General features: G+C 40.1%; 1 protein-coding gene across 2 annotated transcripts; it reads right to left on the bottom strand.

Moving 5' to 3' along the window:
- Positions 1–10,308: 10,308 nt before the first annotated feature.
- On the bottom strand, positions 10,309–24,583 carry LOC132121328 (sarcoplasmic/endoplasmic reticulum calcium ATPase 1-like). 2 transcript variants are annotated; one of them, XM_059530628.1, is made up of 23 exons: positions 24,296–24,583; positions 23,328–23,345; positions 23,116–23,198; positions 21,803–21,907; positions 21,549–21,687; positions 21,258–21,338; positions 20,937–21,022; positions 18,732–19,029; positions 18,221–18,387; positions 17,628–17,716; positions 17,421–17,523; positions 17,195–17,326; positions 16,982–17,098; positions 16,576–16,794; positions 15,988–16,099; positions 15,655–15,878; positions 15,334–15,554; positions 15,047–15,249; positions 14,871–14,956; positions 14,626–14,759; positions 13,280–13,397; positions 13,077–13,194; positions 10,309–10,633 (listed from the first exon to the last, which is right to left on the bottom strand). In XM_059530628.1, the coding sequence occupies exons 1-23, from the start codon at positions 24,411–24,413 to the stop codon at positions 10,614–10,616; spliced, it is 2,991 nt and encodes a 996-aa protein (XP_059386611.1). In that variant the 5' UTR covers positions 24,414–24,583; the 3' UTR covers positions 10,309–10,613. The 2 variants fall into 2 exon arrangements, with proteins under 2 accessions (XP_059386611.1, XP_059386610.1); XM_059530627.1 differs by lacking the exons at positions 23,116–23,198; positions 23,328–23,345; positions 24,296–24,583 and adding an exon at positions 12,682–12,725 and having other exon boundaries at positions 21,803–21,901.
- Positions 24,584–25,015: the final 432 nt, after the last annotated feature.

Genomic DNA, 25,015 nt, shown 5'->3' with positions numbered 1-25,015 from the left:
AGTACAGTCGTGGCCAAAAGTTTTGAGATTTACATAAATATTAGTTTTCAAAATGTTTGCTGCTAAACTGCTTTTAGATCTTTGTTTCAGTTGTTTCTGTGATGTACTGAAATATAATTACAACCACTTCATACGTTTCAAAGGCTTTTATCGACAACTACATGACATTTGTGCAAAGAGTCAGTATTTGCAGTGTTGGCCCTTCTTTTTCAGGACCTCTGCAATTCGACTGGGCATGCTCTCAATCAACTTCTGGGCCAAATCCTGACTGATAGCAACCCATTCTTTCATAATCACTTCTTGGAGTTTGTCAGAATTAGTGGGTTTTTGTTTGTCCACCCGCCTCTTGAGGATTGACCACAAGTTCTTAATGGGATTAAGATCTGGGGAGTTTCCAGGCCATGGACCCAAAATTTCAACATTCTGGTCCCCGAGCCACTTAGTTATCACTTTTGCCTTATGGCACGGTGCTCCATCGTGCTGGAAAATGCATTGTTCTTCACAAAACTGTTGTTGGATTGTTGGAAGAAGTTGCTGTTGGAGGCAGGGGCGTCGCACCCATGGAGGATGTGGGTGTTTTAACACCCACACTTTTCCCGGTGAGAGGGTTCAACACCCCCATGTTTTCTGCAGTTTTTCCGCAGTTTTGCACAAATGCCCTACTACAATCTCTCCTCCGTTTCTCTGGTCGCTCTGTGTCTGCGCTCGCTGCGGCTGCCTCCTCCCCCCTCCCTCTCAAACATGACACTGGCTTTGAGTGTGACCGGCTGATGATTGGCTGTTCTGCCTTAAGTCCCGCCTCTCTTGGGGTGTTATCGGTCAGCTCGATTATGATTCTTTCTAGAGATTCGTTCATTTTCAGTTCGTTCATCAAAATGATTCGTTCAGAATCGTTCACTGATTCGTTCAGTGACCATTTCTTCGTATTACACAAAATAAACCAGCAGGTGGCAAAAAAAGAGTGTATATTATGTCTTAAGTCAACGAACGTTTTCACTGGTTACAAAAACTGATCTGGCTTTATTAAAATGTGTGTATAATCGCATTCAATATATAAAGTCAAATTAAGTTGTTCAGATGAACAAAGCACAAGGTTTTTCTTGCCTAATTAGCATTTTAATTGTTTGGTCAGACAGTTTGTATATTATATATTCACATTCATAAATCGGGGATTAAACGCGGAGTTGCTAAATATCAAAACAAGCGTTTGTGCACTGCGCTTTGCATTTTGCGAGATTGACATGCTAAATGGCAGACTTACCCGGTTTAGTCTCATTCATTTAGTTCACGAACGAGATAATCTATGTACCAGTTCATTTCATTCACGAACGACATGTGTATCAGTTCAGTCATTTCATTCACGAACGACATATGTATCAGTTCAGTCATTTCATTCACGAACGACATGTGTATCAGTTCAGTCTTTTCATTCACGAACGAGATGTATCAGCTCATTCAACTCATTCACGAAAGAGATGGGTACCAGTTCAGTCATTTTCGTTCACGAACGATAAGATCTCTAGATCTAGTTCAGACTCATATGAAACTCGTTCATTGAAGAACGTATTCGTTCACTACATTCAACAAATCACATGCTCTGTCACATCTCATACTCAAAGGCTATTGGCTCGAGGTTGTAACTCTTTGACAGGATGAAATGGTTGTTACCCGGTTCACTGAGCTGCGCATGCGCTGCTAATAGCGCCGCGCTGCTGTGGAGGGAGGAACTTCACTGAACGAGAAATATGAATCAGTGGATTACGTGAACGAGAACGATTCGTTCACCTAAAAGATTTGTTCAAAAAGAACGATTCGTTCACGAACCACACATCACTAATTTACATCTCCCTTTTCCAGGTACTTTGAATGAGTGTTTATGCTTCGAGGTTTTTAAATAAGCTTGATATGTGTTTGGGAAGATGTTCTGTTATCGTTTTGTTGACATGTCGAGTGTTTTCGGTATTATATTTCGTTTTTTAGACTAATGCTAATTGATATTATTGGGATATTGTTCAGCAGCTAGCTAAATTCGGTTATGTAACGTTATGTGGCATGCAATGTATAACAACTGTGATGAAGAAGGCAGGGAATTGACAAGGAGGGGGGCAAACTGCCATTGTTAAGCAGTGTATTTATGGGTTCATTGCCAGTGCAACTGATTTTGATATTTTGAGCATTGTTTGTTGATTAGCTAAATACTTTTGTGGATACTTACCTGTTGTGTTTGGTTGCCTGTTGAGGAGAAAAAAGTGAGAAATTACATTGTTTGCATACCTGTTGAAGAACTATGAAAGAAAAGTGTATATTATTTTAATGTTTAAAAACAGTAAATTGTTACATTATTTATACCACCAGAGAAAAAGCTTCGTGTGGGCGTTTTTTTTCTCCCCTTTTCTGATTTTTTTTTTTTAAATGTAGGATTATTTTTTTTCCCAGCAAAACGCTGCAAGCCGGAAATCCGGCACAGTGCCGGAGAAATTTAAGCCCTGCATTTTGTACCCCTCTGTCACTGTATTCATCGTTTTTATTGTTTATAAACAAACCACATCCATCCCCCACACTTTTGAAAAGCTTGCTACGGCCCTGGTTGGAGGGTGTTTTGGTACCATTCTTTATTCATGGCTGTGTTTTTGGGCAGAATTGTGAGTGAGCCCACTCCCTTGGATGAGAAGCAACCCCACACATGAATGGTGTCAGGATGCTTTACTGTTGGCATGACACATGACTGATGGTAGCGCTCACCTTTTCTTCTCCGGACAAGCCTTTTTCCAGATGCCCCAAACAATCGGAAAGGGGCTTCATCGGAGAATATGACTTTGCCCCAGTCTTCAGCAGTCCATTCACTATACTTTCTGCAGAAGATCAATCTGTCCCTGATGTTTTTTTTGGAGAGAAGTGGCTTCTTTGCTGCCCTTCTTGACACCAGGCCATCTTCCAAAAGGCTTCGCCTCACTGTGCGTGCAGATGCGCTCACACCTGCCTGCTGCCATTCCTGAGCAAGCTCTGCACTGGTGGCACTCCGATCCCGCAGCTGAATCCTCTTTAGGAGACGATCCTGGCGCTTCTGGACTTTCTTGCATGCCCTGAAGCCTTCTTTACAAGAATTGAACCTCTTTCCTTGAAGTTCTTGATGATCCTATAAATTGTTGATTTAGGTGCAATCTTAGTAGCCACAATATCCTTGCCTGTGAAGCATTTTTATGCAACGCAATGATGGCTGCACGCGTTTCTTTGCAGGTCACCATGGTTAACAATGGAAGAACAATGATTTCAAGCATCACCCTCCTTTTAACATGTCAAGTCTGTAACGCTAGGTAAGTGAGACAGGAGGCAAAAGCAAGTAAACAGTGTTTATTGTAAATGATGTGCTGATGGAAGGTTGGAGAGTGACGCAGGAACCTCGATGGCAGCACAGACTGGTGAGTAGGTGAGTTGAGTGCGCTGGTACAGATGACGGTGGTGGTAGATCCGAGTGAGGTGATGATAATCTGTGTGTGAAGGGAACAATCCAGAGCAACCAAAACAGGAGACAAAGCAAGTCAGGAACACAAGAAACAGACATCTAACACGGAGGACCTCAAACAACGATCTGACAAACAAGAGACGAAAGACAGGGCGTTAAATAGGCAGTTGGAATGAGTTGCACCGGGGCCAATTTATTAGCTACGGAGCGGAGAGGAATATTCTTAGTAGAAAGCCACACTTTTTGACCCACGATGTATACGGGAGGCCTAGACCGGTGGCGATCGGCTTTGGCCTTGGTGCGCGCCCCCACTTGGAGTAGAGTCTCGCGGGCTCTAGTCCAAGTGCGGTGACACCTCTGGACGAAGGCGTGAACGGAGGGGACCGCGACGTCGGATTCCATACTGGGAAAAATAGGTGGCTGGTAACCTACACTACACTCAAAAGGAGATAGGCCCGTAGCTGATACTGGTAAGGTATTGTGGGCGTACTCCACCATAGACAATTGTTGGCTCCAGGAGGAAGGATTCTTGGAGACCAAACATCGCAACACCCTTTCCAAATCTTGGTTGGCTCTCTCGGTTTGACCATTGCTCTGGGGATGAAACCCCCAGGACAGATTTACAGTCACTCCAAGTAATCTACAGAATTCTCGCCAAAATTTGGACACAAATTGGGGTCCCCTGTCGGAAACCACGTCTATCGGGAGGCCATGTAAACGAAAGACGTGATCTACGACGGTCAACGCTGTCTCCTTGGCTGAGGGTAATTTGGGCAAGGGAATAAAGTGGGCTGCCTTCGAGAACCGGTAATAGGGCGGTAATAAAATCTAGAGCGATGTGGGACCAGGGTCTCGAAGGGACCGGCAGCGGTTGGAGTAACCCATCAGGAGGCCGATTGGAAGTCTTACCAGTGGCACAAACTGAGCAAGCCAAAACAAAACTGTGAATGTCGCGAGCCATAAGTGGCCACCAGAATCGTTGCTTGACTAAAAATCTAGTGCGGTTAACCCCTGGATGGCAAGCTACATTAGAGCAATGTCCCCACTGGATAATGTTGGACCTTAATCCCTCCAGCACAAATAAGCGGTTCGGTGGGCATCCGGGCGGAGGCGTTACCCCTTCTAAGGCCATTCTGACCTTCGATTCGATCTCCCATGTGAGAGTGGAGACCACTAATGTCTCAGGAAAAATACACTCGGGAGTGGACGGGCGTTCGTAATGGTCAAAAATACGTGACAAAGAGTCGGGTTTGATATTTTTGGAACCCGGGCGGTACGAGATAGTAAAGTCAAAACGTCCGAAAAAAAGTGCCCATTGAGCCTGCCTGGAGTTCAACCTTTTGGCGGTGCTAATGTACTCTAAATTCTTGTGGTCAGTCCATACAATAAAAGGAACCCCCGATCCTTCTAACCAGTGTCGCCATTCCTCCAATGGCATCTTAACTGCCAACAATTCTTGGTTACCAATATCGTAATTTCGTTCGGCAGGAGATAAACAATATGAAAAATACGCGCAAGGATGGACCTTGTCATCTAAGGGAGAACGTTGCGATAACACCGCTCCTACCCCCACCTCCGACGCATCGACCTCCACCACAAACTGACGTGTTGGGTCAGGGGTGATCAAAATAGGGGCTAAAATAAAGCAGCTCTTCAGTTTGGCAAACACAGCCTCAGCTGTGTCTGACCACCTGAACGCAGTTTTGGCAGAGGTCAAGGCGGTCAGAGGTGCGGCTAGTTGGCTGAAGTTGTGAATAAAACGCCGGTAGAAGTTAGCGAACCCCAGAAACCTCTGTAGGGCCTTACGGGAATCTGGACTTGGCCACTCTACTACAGCCTTAACCTTCTCGGGATCCATGCGTATTCCCTCAGTCGACACGATATACCCCAGAAATGGAATTGACTGTGCATGAAACTCGCATTTCTCCGCCTTGACAAAAAGCCCATTCTCTAGCAACCTCTGAAGCACTCGTCGGACGTGCTGCACATGTTCTTGGAGAGAAGAAGAAAAAAATCAATATGTCGTCCAGGTAGACATATATGAACTGATCAATCATATCTCACAGCACGTCGTTGATGAGTGCCTGGAAGACCGCTGGGGAGTTGGAAAGCCCGAAGGGCATAACCAAATATTCAAAGTGCCCTCTGGGGGTATTAAAAGCGTCTTCCATTCATCCCCCTCCCTGATACGAACCAAATGATAAGCATTGCGTAAGTCCAGTTTTGTGAAAAATGACGCTCCCTGCAACCTCTCGAAGGCCGAAGACATCAACGGCAAAGGATAAGTATTCTTTACCGTGATGTTGTTCAGTCCCCGGTAATCAATAAAAGGTCGCAGTGATCCGTCCTTCTTTCCCACAAAAAAGAACCCTGCCCCTGCAGGAGAAGAGGAAGGGCAGATGAACTTCGAAGCTAGATAATCAGAAATATATTTCTCCATAGCCTCTCTTTCCGGAACAGAAAGTGAATATAATTTGCCTTTAGGCGGAGACTTACCTGACAATAAATCTATGGCACAGTCGTAGGGACGATGCGGAGGAAGAGAAGCAGCACGAGACTTACTGAACACTTCCTTCAGATGGAGGTACTCCGCGGGAACGTTAGACAAATCCACGCCTCCTCCTGTAACACAGACCTAGACACAGACGCACAGGCAGACACTAAACAAGACTCATGACACTTTTTACACCAGGAAAGAATGGAATTGGAGGACCAGTCTATTTTGGGGTTATGGAGGAGGAGCCAAGGGTGTCCGAGGACAATGGGGGCCAGGTCTTCTCGGCAGAGATCCCACCCGATAGTAGCCTCATACGTACTACCGGGCCTGACCTTTTACCGGACAGTTGTAGGCTTGATGTCAAAACAGGCAAGAGGTCATAACCATAAAATCAGTCCAGAAACAAAACAAACAAGAAACTAGAAAACACAAGGGGCCGTGAGAAAACCAGGTGACAGAAAAACAAGGACTCCCTGACACAGACAGAAAACAGACTGGTTTATATAGACAGGATAACGAAGGAAGTGGAGACAGCTGAGTGCAATAACAGGTGTGCAATTAACCGTGATGAAGGGACAAAGCAATGTGGGAAATGTGGTGCCAGTGGTGGGGTGACTATGGGGAAGTGAGACCACTAGTGGACACCCAGGGAAACACAGACCAGACACCGTGACACTCTGAAGTAAAGCTGTATTTGTTTGAGTTGTTGCAAAAAACAGGACCATTTTTAAATGACACTTTTTTTTAACCTTATTTACCCCTAAATAATGCATTTTAGTACATAATTGCACCTAAAGTGTATATATTCATAAGTAAATGGAGGACATTTTTGAAGGGGTACTGTCCCAGTGACAGCTTTTGTACTTTTTTTCTGAGAGTGTATGAATGACAGATGTGACTGAAAGTCAATAGATTAAGCACTGTGTAGTGAAAAGTAGTGTTTTTTTTTTTTATTAACAAAATCGAAAATATGCTGAAATGAATTGGGAGGAAAAAAGGGATTTTTTTTTTTAGATTAGTGTAGTTTTAAAATTGTACCACTTGCTTGTGAAAATAGTACCATTGAAATGAAAAATAAACATACTTAAAAAAACTGACAATGCACTTAATGCACAGCAGTAAGGACTTTATGAACTACTTTACTTCTAAAATCGATACCATTAGAGATAAAATTGTAACCATTCAGCCGTCAGCTACAGTATCGCATCAGACAGTGCACTATAGATCCCCTGAGGAATAGTTCCACTCATTCTCTACTATAGGAGAGGAAGAATTGTATAAACTTGTTAAATCATCTAAACCAACAACATGTATGTTAGACCATACACCATCAAAGCTCCTAAAAGAGGTGCTTCCAGAAGTCATAGATCCTCTTCTGACTATTAGTAATTCCTCATTGTCATAAGGATATGTCCCCAAAACCTTCAAACTGGCTGTTATTAAGCCTCTCATCAAAAAACCACAACTTGACCCCAAAGAACTAGTTAATTAAAGACCAATCTCGAATATCCCTTTTCTGTCCAAGATACTAGAAAAGGTGGTATCCTTACAATTATATTCCTTCTTAGAGAAAAATGGTATCTGTGAGGATTTCCAGTCAGGATTTAGACTGTATCATAGTACTGAGTCTGCTCTCCTTAGACCAGGGATAGGAAACTCCGGCCCTGGAGGGCCACTATCCTGCAGAGTTTAGCTCCAACCCTAATTAAACACACCTGAAAAAGGCAACCAGTGTTTTCGGGAATACTAGATAGATACAGGCAGGTGAGTTTTTATGAGGGCTGAAGCTAAACTCTGCAGGATAGTGGCCCTCCAGGACCGGAGTTGCCTATCCCTGCCTTAGAGTTACAAATGACCTGCTCTTATCATCTGATCGTGGTTGTATCTCTCTATTAGTGCTATTGGATCTTAGTGCTGCGTTTGACACAATTGACAACAACATTCTTTTGCACAGATTTGAACACTTTGTTGGCATTAATGGAAGTGCATTAGCATGGTTTAAATCGTACTTATATGACCGCCATCAATTCTTAGCAGTGAATGAAGAGGTATCATATTGATCTCAAGTGCAGTATGGAGTATCTCAAAGCTCAGTACTAGGGCCGCTACTCTTTATGTTTTATATGTTACCCTTGGGAGATATCACCAGGAAATATGGTGTTAGCTTTCACTGTTATGCTGATGATACTCAGCTCTATATTTCTTCGCGGCCCGGTGAAACACACCAATTTGAAAAACTAATGGAATGCATAGTCGATATAAAAACTGGATGACGAGTAATTTCTTACTGCTAAGTTCTGAAAAAACAGAGGTGTTAATAATAGGACCTAAAAACTCTGCTTGTAATAACCTAGAACACTGTCTAAGACTTGATGGCTGCTCTGTCAATTCTTCGTCATCAGTTAGGAACCTAGGTGTGCTATTTGAAAAACACGTTTCTAGCATTTGTAAAACTGCATTTTTCCATCTCAAAAATATATCTAAATTACGGCCTATGGTCTCAATGTCAAATGCAGAAATGTTAATCCATGCATTTATGACCTCAAGGTTAGATTATTGTAATGCTTTATTGGGTGGTTGTTCTGCACGCTTAGTAAACAAACTACAGCTAGTCCAAAATGCAGCAGCAAGAGTTCTTACTAAAACCAGGAAGTATGCCCATATTAGCCCGTTCCTGTCAACACTGCACTGGCTCCCTTTCAAACATCGTATAGATTTTAAAATATTGCTTATTACTTATAAAGCCCTAAATGGTTTTGACTGAGCTCCTTTTACATTATAATCCTCTACGTCTGCTACGTTCTCAAAACCCAGGCAATTTGATAATACCTAGAATATCAAAATCAACTGCGGGCGGCAGATCCTTTTCCTGTTTGGCGGCTAAACTCTGGAATAACCTACCTAACATTGTTCGGGAGGCAGACACACTCTTGCAGTTTAAATCTAGATTAAAGACCCATCTCTTTAACCTGGCTTACAAATAACACACTAATACGAATAACACACTTTTAATATACAAATCCGTTAAAGGATTTTTAGGCTGCATTAATTAGGTTAACCGGAATGGGGAACACTTCCCATAACACCCGATGTACTTGCTACATCATTAGAAGAATGGCATCTACGCTAATATTAGTCTGTTTCTCTCTTATTCCGAGGTCACCATAGCCACCAGATCCAGTCTGTATCCAGATCAGAGGGTCACTGCAGTCACCCAGATGCAGAACGTATCCAGACCAGATCCAGAACAGCACCTAGAATGGACCTCTACATCCCTGAAAGACAGCTGAGACCAGGACAACTAGAGCCCCAGATACAGATCCCCTGTAAAGACCTTGTCCAGACGACCACTAGGACAAGACCACAGGAAACAGATGATTCTTCTGCACAGTCTGACTTAGCTGCAGCCTGGAATTGAACTGCTGGTTTCGTCTGGTCAGAGGAGAACTGGCCCCCCAACTGAGCCTGGTTTCTCCCAAGGTTTTTTCCTACATTCTGTCACCGATGGAGTTTTGGTTACTTGCTGCTGTCGCCTCTGGCTTGCTTAGTTGGGGTCACTTCATCTACAGTGATATTGTTGACTTGATTGCAAATAAATGCACAGACACTATTTAACTGAACAGAGATGACATTCATTGATGAAGTGCCTTTAACTATCATTTTGCATTATTGACACTGTTTTCCTTATGAATGTTGTTTAGTTGCTTTGACGCAGTGTATTTTGTTTAAAGCACTATATAAATAAAGGTGACCTGACTCTACAAAAGTGAAATTTGTCATTGATACTGTACTGTAATCTATTTTATACTACAGTTCTTGATGAGAGAACTTTCATTGTTACTACAGCTACTATTGTAGTTGTAGGCAAATTGATTATTAGTCAAATGTTTCTTACATATAGTGTATTTTTGAAGCACAATTATGCTTCTAATGGAAATGCTTCATGAACTATATCCATTTAAATTTTATGCCATTTCTTAGGTTCAAAATTAGGATTCAAATTAATAGGTTAATGTGTAAAGGGACTGAATTATTATTATAATTATTATTATTTTTTAATGCAACACCTTTGCTTCACCAACGAAGTTCAATGTAGAACTCCGTCATGGTCTTCCATGAAGATTATTCATATCATGTTTATAATTTTTCTCTTGAAAGCAAGCTTGATAGTATTGCAATTAAAATGCCTTTCTTTTGCGAATCCTAATGTTTATGACTTAATTGGGGCAAATGCCTTCTACAAGGTAATTAAGGAATGGAATTAAAATCACAAAACTGTGCAGGTCTGTGTATTGTAGAGATAGAATTAAGTCAAATAAAATAGAGACTGTAAAAAGGTAGGCATATACAATATTAATAAAATGTTTTTAATACACTTATACACAAGAATAAAACAATTCAGCATTCAAACACAAATTTGGAAGGGATGACTATTCATCTCTGTCACTAGACTTAGAATTTGTAGTTTTTATATGTTTTTGTCTTTTTTTTTTTTTACAAAGATTTTGTGCTATACATTCTGCAGATGGGTTCATGAGAGCTTCTGTCTCAGTGGACATAAATACTCTCTTCTCCCATTCCTCCCCATTCATTCTCTTGCTGTTCTCCTCTTCTTCTTTATCTGGCATTTTTTTCACTCCCACATCTTTGTCTCTACATTTCACACTTTATAGCTGGGAATCACAAAAAAACGACATTTTAATAAACATAAGGTCAACACTGAGCAAATGTTAAGCAGCACTATGATTGTGAAACCCTCTTTTGGATATCAGTAGGACTGGGTATCATCCATTACCTCACAACATAATACGTATCTTAATACATACTTCACTGTACAATATTGCCATATATAACAAAGCATTGTATTATTTTTGCATTGCAAACAATAAAAAAAAGTGCAAAAATAGCAAAGTAAAATTGGTCTTTAAAAAAATGAGTGCCCAGAGTCATCTCTGTCTGTTAAAGGGGTCATATGATGCGATTAAAATTTTTCCTTTCTTTTGGAGTGTTATAAGCTCTTGGTGCATGAAGAAGATCTGTAAAGTTGCAAAGATAAAGTCTCAAATTCAAAGAGATATTATTTCCCACTATGTGGGAAGATTTGCAAATGTCGCCCAAATGTTCACGCAAAGGAAGAAGGCATTTTATTCTCTCTGTTGTCGCCGACGCCATTTCGTGGAGAAGCTGTGTGTTTCATTGTGATAGTGAAACTACTTTGTTTTGCCTTCCAAAAGAGCACGATATCCGCTTCTTCATGCCTGGAGCTGATCTGTGCTGGTCTTTTACTTAACATATGTAGGTTTATGTGAGTTTTGAGCAATGTAGAGTAGCACTTGTTTTTTGTAATTTCCCCGATCACAAACACAGACATGGTTTTATGTTTACGTGCCATGATATGCAACGGATGCATGGATTTTATTGTTTTGTCCTGTCATGCCAGTGTTCTGACCAGTGCTGCCAAACCCCTACCTCACAAAAATCTCTAGAACCACCCTTAAAAGTCTCAATTCTTCACAAAAAGTCGCCAAATATGAAAACAACGTAAAGTAAATACAGGTAAATTTGGTAAAGGTAAAGGAAAGTGTATATATATATATATATACAGTATAAAATATAACAAAAGATTAAGTGTAACAGAATTCTGAAGTGAAATTAGGAAGCACATCAAACATAATGGAAAAGACACAATGTTAAGAATTAGTTTTATGTGTCACCAATGTGGAAATAAAAAATATCCTAAAAATCGCTAGTTTTATTTAAATATAGCTAAAATAGTCGCAGCTACAATGAGAAAGTAGCTCAATTTGGTGACAAAATCCCCTAATTGGCAACACTGGTTCTGACCGGTACATGCCATAACAGTATATGTTGAGGGGCGTAACATTTCCGTCAGACGCTTGAAACATTTGGCCAATCACAACGCACTGGATAGCTGGCCAATCAAAGCACACCTCGCTTTTCAGAGCAACAAGCCTTGTAAAAATTGACCGTTTCAGAAGGCGGGGCTTTGAGGAGAAAAAATAATGTACATTTATGTGAAAATTAATGTGTTTTTTGAACCCTAGACCACAAACACATTTCATTACACCAAATACACAAAATAATGTTCTTTTTAGTAACATATGACCCCTTTAAGTAACCGTTTTATATTTTTTAGATGCTTAACATCCACATTCCCTTAAATTACAATATATAATATTGTAATATAAGCTAATGTATTAATTCACAACACTGTGTCTTGAAACTCTAAAAAAATTATATACTGTAGTTGAGTTTAACTTGATTTACACAAGCAGAATATTGCCTTAGAACATGATGTACCCAAACAGGACATTCCTGGATCATTCTTGATGGTCCTGGAACAACATTCCTCTCAATAAATCAGAGTTTATGGTTATGTTAAGATTTGCAAAATGCACATTTGGTAAATGCACAAAATATAATGTCTCCATTGGTAGAATTGAACCAGCTTTTCTATTGGGATGACAATGCAATCACAGGTTGGTGCAACCTGTAAGCTAGATAAAACTTTTGTCACTTAAGAAGACAAATAAGAAGTTCAGCATAAATTTCACTGGAGCTTAATGCAAGGCTAAATCACAGACAAGTTGTTCTCTCAATGCAAAACCAGCCAAAACAATGAACATGCAAAAAGATAGAGACATGTAGACAAATATAAAGACAAGTATAGCATAACAACAATGAGAAGGGTTTTAGATACCTTGCTTCTGTTACTTGAAAACTGGGAGGTGTGGACTGCTTAGACTAGAAATGAATATAGTAGGTTAGTGTGAAATAAATGAAATGAATGTGAGAGATAAGAGAAACGATGGAAGAGTCTCAGATAAAAACGAGATTTTTAGTGTAACCAAGTTAAATTAAGAAAAAGATTAAATGCAATTAATAATAAATAGAAAAAAATGTAAGTTTAAGGAAGAAATTATATTAAGTTTCACTCATAGAAACAAGTCAGCAAAAACAATATAATTAGGTATTTTTTTTATAGAGTATAAGAAAGAATGTAGTTTTACATGTAAAATGTGTTTACTTAAATGCATGTTTTTTTTTATACAATTATGTGAATACATGCGTCTTTACATATGTTTGGGAACTTACCATCCATGTAGTTGCGGGCAACAAACTTCAGCACCTCATCAATGAGGATAACGGGGAAAGAAAGCTTCAGTACCACCATCCACTGTTCCACATTCAAGTGAGTTAACTTGAAAACCATCTGTAATAGGAAAATGAAGGTTGTGGCCAGTGTAGAGATATAGTCAAATATAAAGGAAAGGATGAATTAAAGGTTAGAAACATACAGGAAGGGGATCCACATAGATGATCATGAAGTGAAGGGACATGGAGAGGGTCATGGCAGCAGCTAGCCAACCATTACTCCATGGAGGCATGCGCACCAGGGACTGATTTTCAGACAAGCTATTGAGAAAGTTACAGAAACAGAGAGGAACTCTTATTGCCTCCATAAATGTCAAGGTAAAATTTACTCAGTTCCATAACCTGACAGCATTATATGGCATCACAGGCCTCAATTACACCTGTCAATAACATGTGACTCAAAGACTGGTTTTGTTTAGAGCACAGTTTTAAGATGATGATTTTTCACCAAATTCTAAAGCTGTGATGAATGTATCTTCCACAGAAAAGTGAAAAAATATTAATTCAAGACTGCTGGACGGAGTCAAGGCAAATTAAAATATACTGTACATAAACTTTTACACAAAAATAAAAATGACCCCATTTTTTACCCTCAAGGCATACTAGGTGTATATGATTTTCTTCTTTCAGACGAATGCAATAGAATTTATATAAAAAAATGTCCTGGCTCTTCCAAGCTTTATAATAGCAGTGAATGGGTCCTATTTTCTATAGTCCAAAAGAAGTCCAATAAAGCCCATCCATCCAGTATCTTAACAGTAATCAGTTGCTTCTGCTAACTGTTATACATGCATACACGAAGGAGTCGCATTTCAGCAGATGGTGTAGCATACACTTCCATGTTAGACACTTCTCACCAGAGCTTACACTACGTCATACATCATCTGCCGGAACACCGTTCAGTTGTGAATATGCATTGACAGTTAGCTAAAACTAGATATTACTGTTCATAAAGTTTTTAATATGGATATGTTTCTTACAAAAATGTATCAATTCGCTACAGGAGGCCTTTTTTTTACCCCACGGAGCCATGTGGAACACTTTTATGATGGATGGATGCATTGTGTTGGACTTATTTTGGACTATTGAAAAATAACACCCATTCAGTGCCATTATAAAGCATCGAAAGGCCAGGGCATTTTTTTATATAACTCTGACTGGATTCCTCTGAAAGAAGAAAGTCATATACACCTAGGATGCCTTTAGGATGAATAAATCATTTTCATTTCAGTTTTCAGTTTTGGGTGAACTATCCCTTTAAAAAGGCACTATTAACAGTTGCTTCCTGTGTAGAATGTTCCAAATCAGTTACAGTTACTGTGGGGGAAATTTTGGTTAACATACTGCCTTAGACGTATAGCTATATAGACGTATAGGATATATGGACATCCTATATAGACATATAGGAATATAGCTGTTGAGTTACAGGGGCTGCAACTTATAAGACAAAATTATGTTTGATTTTATAAAACTGCAGTTAAGATGTAACCTGTTGAGAGCATTGCACATCTCAATTGTGACCAGAACAGACAGGGCCATGGTCATGGGTGCAGCAGCCTCAAACACCTCACAGTCTAAGCCAGTGAAGTCCTTATTCGTCTCCTCGCACTGCATGAAGTGTGACTAGAGCAGGATGATAATTTAGCAGACATGAAAATATAAAACAGAGGGAACTTTCTTTTCATGTGTGATAAATACAATAATAAATGATAATATGATAGATATATTGCTCACCAGCTGGTGGTAGGTGACCTGAGGACCCTCCACATCATACATGAACCAGTAGGCAGCGGCACCCACAGTAGCAACACCCACATAAGCTGAGGACAGTCAGTTCATTAGAGTAACACCAAAACTCACATAGAGAATTTGAGTAAGCTGACATCCTACAGAAATCAAAGGATACCAACCACCAATGACCATGTATCTGAAGAACAGCCAGCCAGAGATCAGGGACTCTTTGGGGGAGCGGGGAGGCTTGCCCATGATCTCAAGATCAGGGGGGTTGAAGCCCAGGGCAGTGGCGGGCAGACCATCAGTCACCAAGTTTACCCACAGCAGTTGGACTGGTATCAAAGCTTCAGGCAGACCAAGAGCAGCGGTCAGGAAAATACTTAGATAAAAGAAGAGACAAAAACAATGTCAAGCACGAGCATGCTATACTATGGGAAAATTCAACAAGGCCATAGATTCTCACCAGACGACCTCCCCAATATTAGAAGAAATCAGGTAACGGATAAACTGCTTCATGTTGTTATAAATGGCTCTGCCTTCCTCAACGGCAGCCACAATAGAAGAGAAGTTGTCATCGGCCAGGACCATCTCAGATGCTGACTTGGCAACTGCAGTGCCAGAGCCCATGGCAATGCCAATTTCTGCCTTCTTCAAAGCAGGGGCATCATTGACACCATCACCAGTCTAAAGGAAAGATAACAATATTATATCATCTTAAATAAATCAGGGTTTCATGTGATATGGTGTTGTGGAAGTTGGCTTGTAAAGTCTGCTTATGTCTCACCATAGCAGTAATCTCATCTTGGCCCTGCAGGAACTCAACGATCTTAGACTTGTGGGAGGGCTCAACACGGGCAAAGCAGCGTGCCCTACGGACAGCATCGCTCTGTTCACTAACAGGCAGGTCATCAAACTCTCGGCCAGTGTAAGCCTTGTCAGCTACATCCTCATCCTCAGCAAAGATACCGATACGACGGCAGATGGCCACAGCAGTGCCCTTATTGTCACCTGAGGGTTGTGTTTCGAGAGTCATTTTGTGAACAGGTCAGGTCTTACAATAATAAAAGATTAAAAGGTTGAGGGAGATGACTGATGATAGGATGGATAAAAAGCATACCAGTGATCATGATAACACGAATGCCAGCAGCCCTGCACAGTTCAATGGAGCCAGTAACTTCTTTACGGGGGGGATCCAACATACCGACACAGCCAACGAAGGTCAAATCAGTCTGAGCAAGTAATGAAAGTAATAAGACAAAGATATTATGTAGCTTTGCATTTATTAAAACTTGCACATCATCCATGCTGCACCATCATAGCTGGAACATATCGTCACTGTCATATATTATATAATACTGTCATATTTTGCTATAATATTATCCATATTGATAATATATTTGTGATTGCTTGGAGACAGTCTCTGCTTTGAGTAAGTTTAGCATTTTCTTTACTCAAGAAACCAGAGAATAGTGCAGGCAAACCAAGATAGGTTGAAGTGCAGAATTTAGTCTAGCATTTGCCATCAAGTCATTGCCAATATTAAATGATCTCAAATAGCCTGTGCATAGCACTTTTATAAACATGAGATTCTGGCCAAATATAATCAACAACAGGAAAAAGGGCAACAAGCTTCACCAGCCAGACCAATTACAAACCAACGTGCATAGATACATAGGTGAAATTCAATAAGGTTTTTCATATTCACCTCATAGTTAACAAATTTAGTAGAGTCCTCAAGGTTCATTTCTGCAATCTTCATGGGTGTGTCCCGGGTAGCCAGTGCCAGGCAGCGCAGAGTGTCACTGCCAGTACCCCATTCCTTGATGATGGACATGATCTTATCTTTTACAATTTTAGTCAGGGGTAACCGCGTAGAACCAACACGTACATGGGTACACCTGTCAATCACACCCTCTGGAGCACCCTATAGTAACAAAATTAGGAGTCAGGAAATGCATCTATTATTTGGTGAAGATGGCAATATTAACAATAACAGGGATCGTTTACTTCTTAAATCCTTACAAAAAATATTGTGACCATGGTACAATGATGTTGTAGATTTGCAAGGAACTTCCACTAAACCATGGTACTTTTCTGAGTGGGACACTTACCTTCACAAACATTTTGCTGCCTGCATCACCCTTGGTAGGGGTACAGTACACAGACATGGATTTCCTGTCACGGGAGAACTCCAGAGTAAATTTCTTCTTCATTAAATGCTTCACAACCTGCACAGGATAAAAATGGACACAAATTTGATTTACAGAGCTATCAGCGCTTAGCTACATTACTGATGTTTTTCAAAGGATTACATCTCTACTTACACTACAGCAGGCATTCGCTCTCTCAATCTTGGACAGGTTGTTGACATTGGTCTTAAATACATTCATCTTCTCAACAAGGCAACACAAAGCAGTTTCAGTGGCCTCACCAACCTTCTCATAAATCTTCTTGGACTGTAACACACAGGAAGATGACAGTTTTTTGTCTTTGGAAAAATATAGAAAAGAGAACGAAAGAATGAAGTATTAAAGAATATGTATCTCTGACCTCATTGTAGTCAAGGGAGGAATCGTTGCAGAGGGCACAGATGGTGGCCAACTCAACTAAACCATCATACTGACTGCAGTCAACACGAGAACCCAACTTTGTGCTAAAAGAAAAATGCCACTCAGAATACATTTATGATTTTAAAAAGCTGATAGCCTAATAATAAAAAGTAGCTTTTTAGGGGGAAGTGTTTAATTTTGTACTTACACCTCACCCTCGGGTGTGTACTTGGAGCCAGAAATATCAAAGCAGTCAAGGTCAACGTGATCACCTTCAATTTTATCAATGATGAACATCTGTAATGATACACAATTTAATCTTAGTGTGAAAGTAAAAGTTTGCCATTATTAATATAAATGTATACATGCAAAGACTTATACAGTACCCATATTCAAAGGTAAAGTGTGTAATTCACGAACCAATTGCAGCACCCAAAAAATTGTTTTGAAAAAACATTTCCAAATACACCTACTTCCTCTTCTAACCTGCAACCCCCATCCCCCACACCCCCAAAGAAAGACTTTCTCCAAACTCTCAAACTTGGTTGATCCAGAAGGTTGATGGCATTTTAGCCCAGATGAAGCGTAAATGATAATCTTAACAATGTTTTCAAAGTGAACCGTGGAAGTCAGCCTTCCAATGACTTACAGTTGTTTCAGCAAATTAAACTGGGACAAGAGTATTTCATCACTGAAAAAAAATACACAATTCACCTGTAGGATTACAGTATATCAGTATTAGCAATAACTAAAAAAACATTCTTAGTGGAAGTGTGTACATAAAGATAGCTGAACACCTACTTTGGTCACACACATCTGATTGGTGGTCAGGGTGCCAGTCTTGTCGGAACAGATGACAGAAGTACAGCCCAGGGTCTCCACAGAGGGCAGTGAACGGACAATGGCATTTTTCTTGGCCATACGTCTGGTACCAAGAGCCAGACAGGTAGTGATGACAGCAGGCAGACCTTTGCAGAGGAGAGTTTGTGGTTGGATTAATGTATTTTAATAATATTAATAATCTTGAAAGATTTAGATATTGCGTTAACCTAACTGAGACTTGTTATAGTACTTATATATCATTGCTCTTTTTGTTGTTTTTGATTGCTTTCACTGTCCTCATTTTTAAATCGCTTTGGATAAAGGCGTCTGCTAAATGAATAAATGTAAATGTAATGTAAATGTAACTACGCTATAGTTTCCAGCAAGTATTGATGGAAGGTCTAGCTTTTTGCCTTTTCTAGACATAATGTGTTGTGTAGTGGGAATAACAAAATTAACATTGAGATGTGGTGCACATTATCATACTCACCCTCAGGGATGGCAGCTACAGCTAGAGCAACAGCGATCTTGAAGTAGTAGACAGCGCCACGGATCCAGGATCCACCATGGACGGGGTCATTGAAGTGACCGATGTTGATCATCCAGACAGCGACGCAGATCAGAGAGATAACCTTAGAGAGCTGCTCACCAAACTCATCCAGTTTCTGCTGCAGAGGGGTCTTCTCCTGCTCTGTGGCGGCCATCTGGTCACGGATTTTACCAATCTCAGTGGCTACACCAGTAGCGACAGCAACTCCAATAGCCTTGCCAGCAGCAATGTTTGTGCCCTATAGTTGGGAAGGGAAACTTGTGATTTACCCAATCGGCACCACTTCCAAGATCAACTACTTCTTGTTCCCCGGAACAAAACTTCTTTCTACCATTAAGACTTTTTGGTCACGCTGGAGTTGGGGTTAAGATGTTTAATCCCAATTTTTTCCCAGATATATCCCAGACATCCTTTTTCCCAGGGTGCTGTTAGCCCAGTGGATAAGACGCATGCCTGTGGTGTGGGAGACCCGGGTTCGAATCCACTGTGAAACGCCAGTCCCTGAGCAAGACACTTAACCCCTAGTTGCTCCTGAGGCGTGCGACCTCTGACATATATAGCAATTGTAAGTCGCTTTGGATAAAAGCGTCAGCTAAATGTAATATGAAAATATTCAAATGATGTGTCATTAATAACCCTTTTTTAATAATCAATATTTATTTATAAAAGCTTAATAAATGAAAACATTGTTTTACTAGACAACTGTTTAATCCGCTTAACCTGAATGGCACACACACACCTAGACAGAATATGAGTGATCACAGGACTTCACATCAGCTTTTGAGTCATCATGTGATTGACATATCCCACAAGGACATGGATAACATCACACAGCCAAAACAAGCTCTGCTCATAGACATCACGGTTGAGCCCTGTCCACAGAGCTCATCACAGACCGACTGTGATGTACTACAACAGCTCCACGACTCGGCACCCAAGGAAGACTTTCTGGAAGGAAGCCAGTACAACATATCACAACCACCAGAAACACAATAGCCAGAGCCCATCTCACTTCTAAGCTTCTCATAGAAAATGGAGGAATTGGTGTATGCTGGTACCAAACTGTCCCTCTTTCACTGTAAGCCTCCAGATACCAACAACAACAACAACAACAACAAAAACACGGCAGCCCCCACAACCACCAAAGCCTGTGGGCCCAGGCCGCCCAGTTCTCCTCCTGTGAGAGCTCTCCCACTGCTTCCACAGTGCCAGGGCCCAAACCCTCCTCCATTTACTCTAGGTTAACCAAAAGCAACTGATAACAGCTCTCAGTTATGTGTCATGTCCCACATACAATCGTGGGCACATTATAGATTTACTCATCAGTAAAGATCTAAACATTTCATCAACTGTTATTAGGGATTTAGCATATCTGATCACTTCTGTATTTTCTTTAATATATTGATCTCTGTTACCACTGAATCTAGAAAGAGAAAAGAGAATGAAAACACAATAGTGTGCTATTTATGGAGGCTATATCTTTAACACCAAACATTTCTGCACTCTGTTGATCTTATCCTTGATTCCTTTAACTCAAAAGAATGTTATTGATGATATTGCTCCTGTAAAAGTCAGTAAGAAGACTGGCAGACAAAAATCACCTTGGAGGAAAATCAACAGCAGTTCAGAGTATGAAAAGACAATGCAGAAAAGCTGAGAAGGTGTAGCAGAAGACGAAACTTGAAATTCATTATAGCATCTTTAAACACAGCCTTCATGCTTTCAATGTGGAACCAGCCACAGCTAGACAGACCATCCTATCAAACCTTATAAACAGTAACGTAAACAACACTTGCATTCTTTTTTGCTACTGTTGAGAAACTGACCCCCCCCCCCCCCCCCCCAAGTCAGATATGTGAAATGCTCTCAGACAGCAAACTCAATGAGTTTGTAATGGTTGGGATTAAATGAGTTAATGGTTATGGTTATGATTACGTTTGTTGTTCCAGTACCAAAAACACATTTTACCGGGCAAAATCACTATGTTACAATGTTAGCGATTGGGGTAAGGTTAGGGTTATCATTATCATGATAGGAACATTTGTTATTTATTTATTTTTTTTTTTACTTGTTTGTATTGAGGTATGTAGCTATTTGGAGTAGGTACCCACAAGTAGTTGGAAGAGTGTGCAAATGAAAACTCACAGAGAAAAGCATGTTCTTTTTGTCCTGATTGACAGCTCTAGGGTCGGGGACAGGATCGGTGTGCTTGATCACACTGACTGACTCACCTGTACAAAGAATAAAGCATATTTATATACAATAGCAATAAAAAGTAATACAAAATAAACATACCCTGGAGAAGATAGTGCTGCTGCTTTTCAAATTAATTTCAATTAAAAAGAAACCATTTGGTATGTTTGCAGTATTTATATAGTTTATTGTTCTAACAAATTTTACCCCAGTGAGCCCATTTTTATGATCACTGTTGAGTAGAAAGTAGAGGTGAACACTTAAAGCACTAACCAGTCAGGATGGATTGGTCAACACGAAGGGTGGTGGAACGGATGGCAGTAATCCTGATGTCAGCAGGAACTTTATCACCAACTAGGGATTAGGAAGAAATGAGTTTTCAGTATGACAAAACAATAGTAGTTCATGACCATTGCTACAACAAAAAGAACCTGAATAAAATTACCCGAATAAATTACTGTAGGTTACCTTAAAAATACTTAAAAATTAGTATTTCTACAAGCTGTTCAGAAATAAAGAGACTGTGAAAGAAGAGCAAAAAGGATTAAAAAAAAAAAAACATACCAGACACCTCCACAATATCTCCAGGGACAATTCCTCTGGCCTTGATCATCTGGACGCTCTTTCTGTCAGAACGGTAGACTTTACCCATCTCAGGCTCATACTCCTTCAGAGCCTCAATGGCGCTCTCAGCATTACGCTCCTGAATGACAGACAGGCATTTGCTTGGTTTACATAACAGCTGCAAGTGTGTGATTCTTTTACTTATTTAATTAAATCAGTAACATCTACATTTATCTGTGTATTTGGTGTATTACCTGCCACACACCAACAACGGCATTGGCAATGAGAATGAGCAAAATGACAAAAGGCTCAACAAAGGCCGTGACAGTCTCTTCACCCTCCTCAAACCAGGCCAGGACCTAAACACACACAAAGAGACACATTAGAGACCAGCACAAGGTACATATTGCTCTTCGTTCCATTCAGGATGTCATATTCCATCTTTTACAACAGATCATATTAAGACTTGACATCTTGGTTGTATCCTGTGAATATCCTTATATAACAATTTTTCAAGTGCATTTGTATAAGCTCTCTTGTATTTATTGATCAGTGGAAGGCTTAAGAGGCTTACTGGGACCACCCTAAATATTACTTCTGAAAAGGACAAATAGTATTCGTACATAATGCATGGATGCATACATAAACACCAGTAAAAACATTATTTGACAATACTGTTGCACAACAGACCTGCTGACACAACTACTCTCGCTGTTTTTTTCTCATGTATCTCTCCTGACCTTTCAAAAGGATAGAGTTTCCGTCTTCAACTTGAGTCCTTCTTAAAATAACCCCCTTCTCCCTCTCACACGTCTTCTGAGCCCCTTAATACTTTCCTTCTAAGGCCATTGGAACAGCTGGTTGAGGAATAGTATGGAGGGGGGCGAACATTAATGCCCCCATGTTCACCTTTAACCTCCTAATTTCCGCCGAACCACCTAAACATCCACCTTACAAAGTCTTTCCTGCTTAGAAAGCTGTGAGAAATAACACCACCTGTATAGCTTCCTGACACAACAAATTAAGATCAATCAACTCTATAAGAACCTCTTTAATTCTACAGTGCAATATATCAGAAGTCAACATATCGATGCAATACTGCTCGCAGTACAAGTGTACACTTTTGCACATAAGCATTATGCTTAAATAAATAGCAAATCATGTGTACCCTGTGGCATAACACAATAGATGATTGTGGTGTTTGTTACAGCATTAAGTGCAGAATGGCAAACTACTGTCACAACAGATGTTTACATGACACGCCACTCAATTTTACAGGGTATGTTTAAAAGTGTGTGACATGCTGTATTTATATCCTGACAGATCTGAAAGCAAAGTGTTTGATATGTTTTGTACAAACATCTCGATTTAAAGAACTTTTTTTCAAAAAAATATATATGATTCACATACAGTCATTTAATAATGTTCACTTTATGCTCAATAAAAGTTTAGATTATTATTTATATTTACTAAAAATTAATATTTAGATTTTTTTAACACTTCAAACATGGATATAGATTTTTCTCTGTGGTTGCTTTTTTGAATAGTTCACTTGTTAGTAACTTACAAAAGAGATGCAGGCAGCAAGCAGCAAAATTCTGACCAACAGATCTTCAAACTGTTCAATGACCAGCTCCCAAATGGATTTTCCTAAAAGGAATGAGAATTTCGTTCACTCCTACTAGATTTTGAGATTCTATTGATGACATAGTGGCTGGTGAAAATAGACTTGATTTATTTATCATGTAGCCTCTTTTTTAGCAATGTGTTTGGACTTACCCTCTTCCGCTGGCAGCTCTGGGAAACAAAGTATTGATGGAGACAAGAAAAAGAAAAAAGAAAGAAAATGAACAACCAGAATTCAAGACAGCACAATAACATTACTCTGGCTGATCTTTAATGGTACTTCAGAGGAGCCATTATGTTATAACCAATTCCAATTGATTTTTATATGACACATATGTAATAGGAAGTTGGGTCATTTTAAAAACTTTGCTAATGATTTACAGAGAGTATTAGTAAGAAAGAATATGTTCAGTTTCACACAGAAACACAATGATTTCCACTGTATTGATTCATTTTGAATGGACATAATTATAAAATATGAACTGTTTAAAAGCAATACTAACATTTACAGTCCCAGCTTCAAGATTCATATATTCAGTAATAAAATTAATAACACACCCCAGAACAGTAATGTGAAACCTGCTTTCTACAAGTGAAATTTTACATTTTATTTTTACATTTGATTGTGCATGCCAAGTTCTCTCTGTACAAGAGGGCCTGTTTTGTACATCTCGAGTTTCTAATGCCAGTGACATGTCTAGTCGCCCAGGCCAACTTCAGCCAGAACATAAAAATCTCCTTCCCCCATCTGCCTGAAATAGTGCTAATCTAATAAGGCTTTTCTAATAACCAAGCAAGGCTGCTGTGCCATCACCTGCCTTTCTTCCCTTCTCCCCTCCATCAAAGAAGTCTATTTTCAATCCCAGTTTCTGTGACACAACCTGTTAATGTCCCATGAAATGCCAATGAAGACTCACCATTTGAGAAAATCCTATAGAACATCAATTATGTTTTCTTCCTGAGGCCAAGACTGTCTAAGGTTTATGCAATTGCATCTACTGTTAACACTATTTAAAAGTTCAACCCCAAAACACTCTTGTAATGTGGCTTCTTAAAAAGACATTTCTATTAGTTGGAGAATTTGGTTGCATGCATCAAGAAAGGCATCTCACGAATCTCACCATTGTAGCCGTACTTAGCCAGGTTCTTCTTGACCTGATCTGGGGTAAGACCGGTGGTCTCACTAACTGCGAAGTAGGCCAGACATTCAGCCGGGACCTTGGTGTAGGCGTCCTCCATCCTGTCAGGGGTGAAGGATCTTCAGGAGTTGCACTAGCTTAGTTAAACCGGTCTATCCGTGCCTTTTATTGATTGTCTCTATTGCTCTTGTTGCTCTCTGTACTACTAAATCTGCCCCCCTTACTTGGACCCCCTCCTTACAGAAATGATGGACTGACAGAAAGAGCAAATACATTCAAACATGTTCAGTGTTTTATACTGCTGCCCGCTGCCCTATTAGTCAAAGTTGCCCATCGCCACACCCCAAAATTCCAATCATTTGCGTATGGCTGAGTTATAGTCTAGGGGTTGAACTTTGGCATCTCAGACTTGAGGATGTCAGGGGTTATTTGGTGGACAAGGAGCATGTGGTGGTCTCATACATAGGGGGTAGCACTGAAATTAAAAGTTGATCTGTTTTTGGAACATGCATGGTCAGTGGAATAAGGAGAGTGGAGATGGTGAGAGAGCTAGAGAGTGATGGGCCAAGTGTCCTCTGATGGGAGGGGGCAGTTAGAGGAGTGCTGGAAGGTTAATTTGGAACAAGCATTACAGTGCTTAAAGTATCAAACTGATATCCACACATTGGCTTAGCATGCACAAGAACACCATTATTTCCTATG

The sequence above is a fragment of the Carassius carassius genome, chromosome 39 (assembly GCF_963082965.1).
Source record: "Carassius carassius chromosome 39, fCarCar2.1, whole genome shotgun sequence".
In the NCBI taxonomy this organism is placed as follows: domain Eukaryota; kingdom Metazoa; phylum Chordata; class Actinopteri; order Cypriniformes; family Cyprinidae; genus Carassius; species Carassius carassius.
Note: the sequence above shows the minus strand (reverse complement) of the source record. Positions and strands in the feature narration are given on the sequence as shown.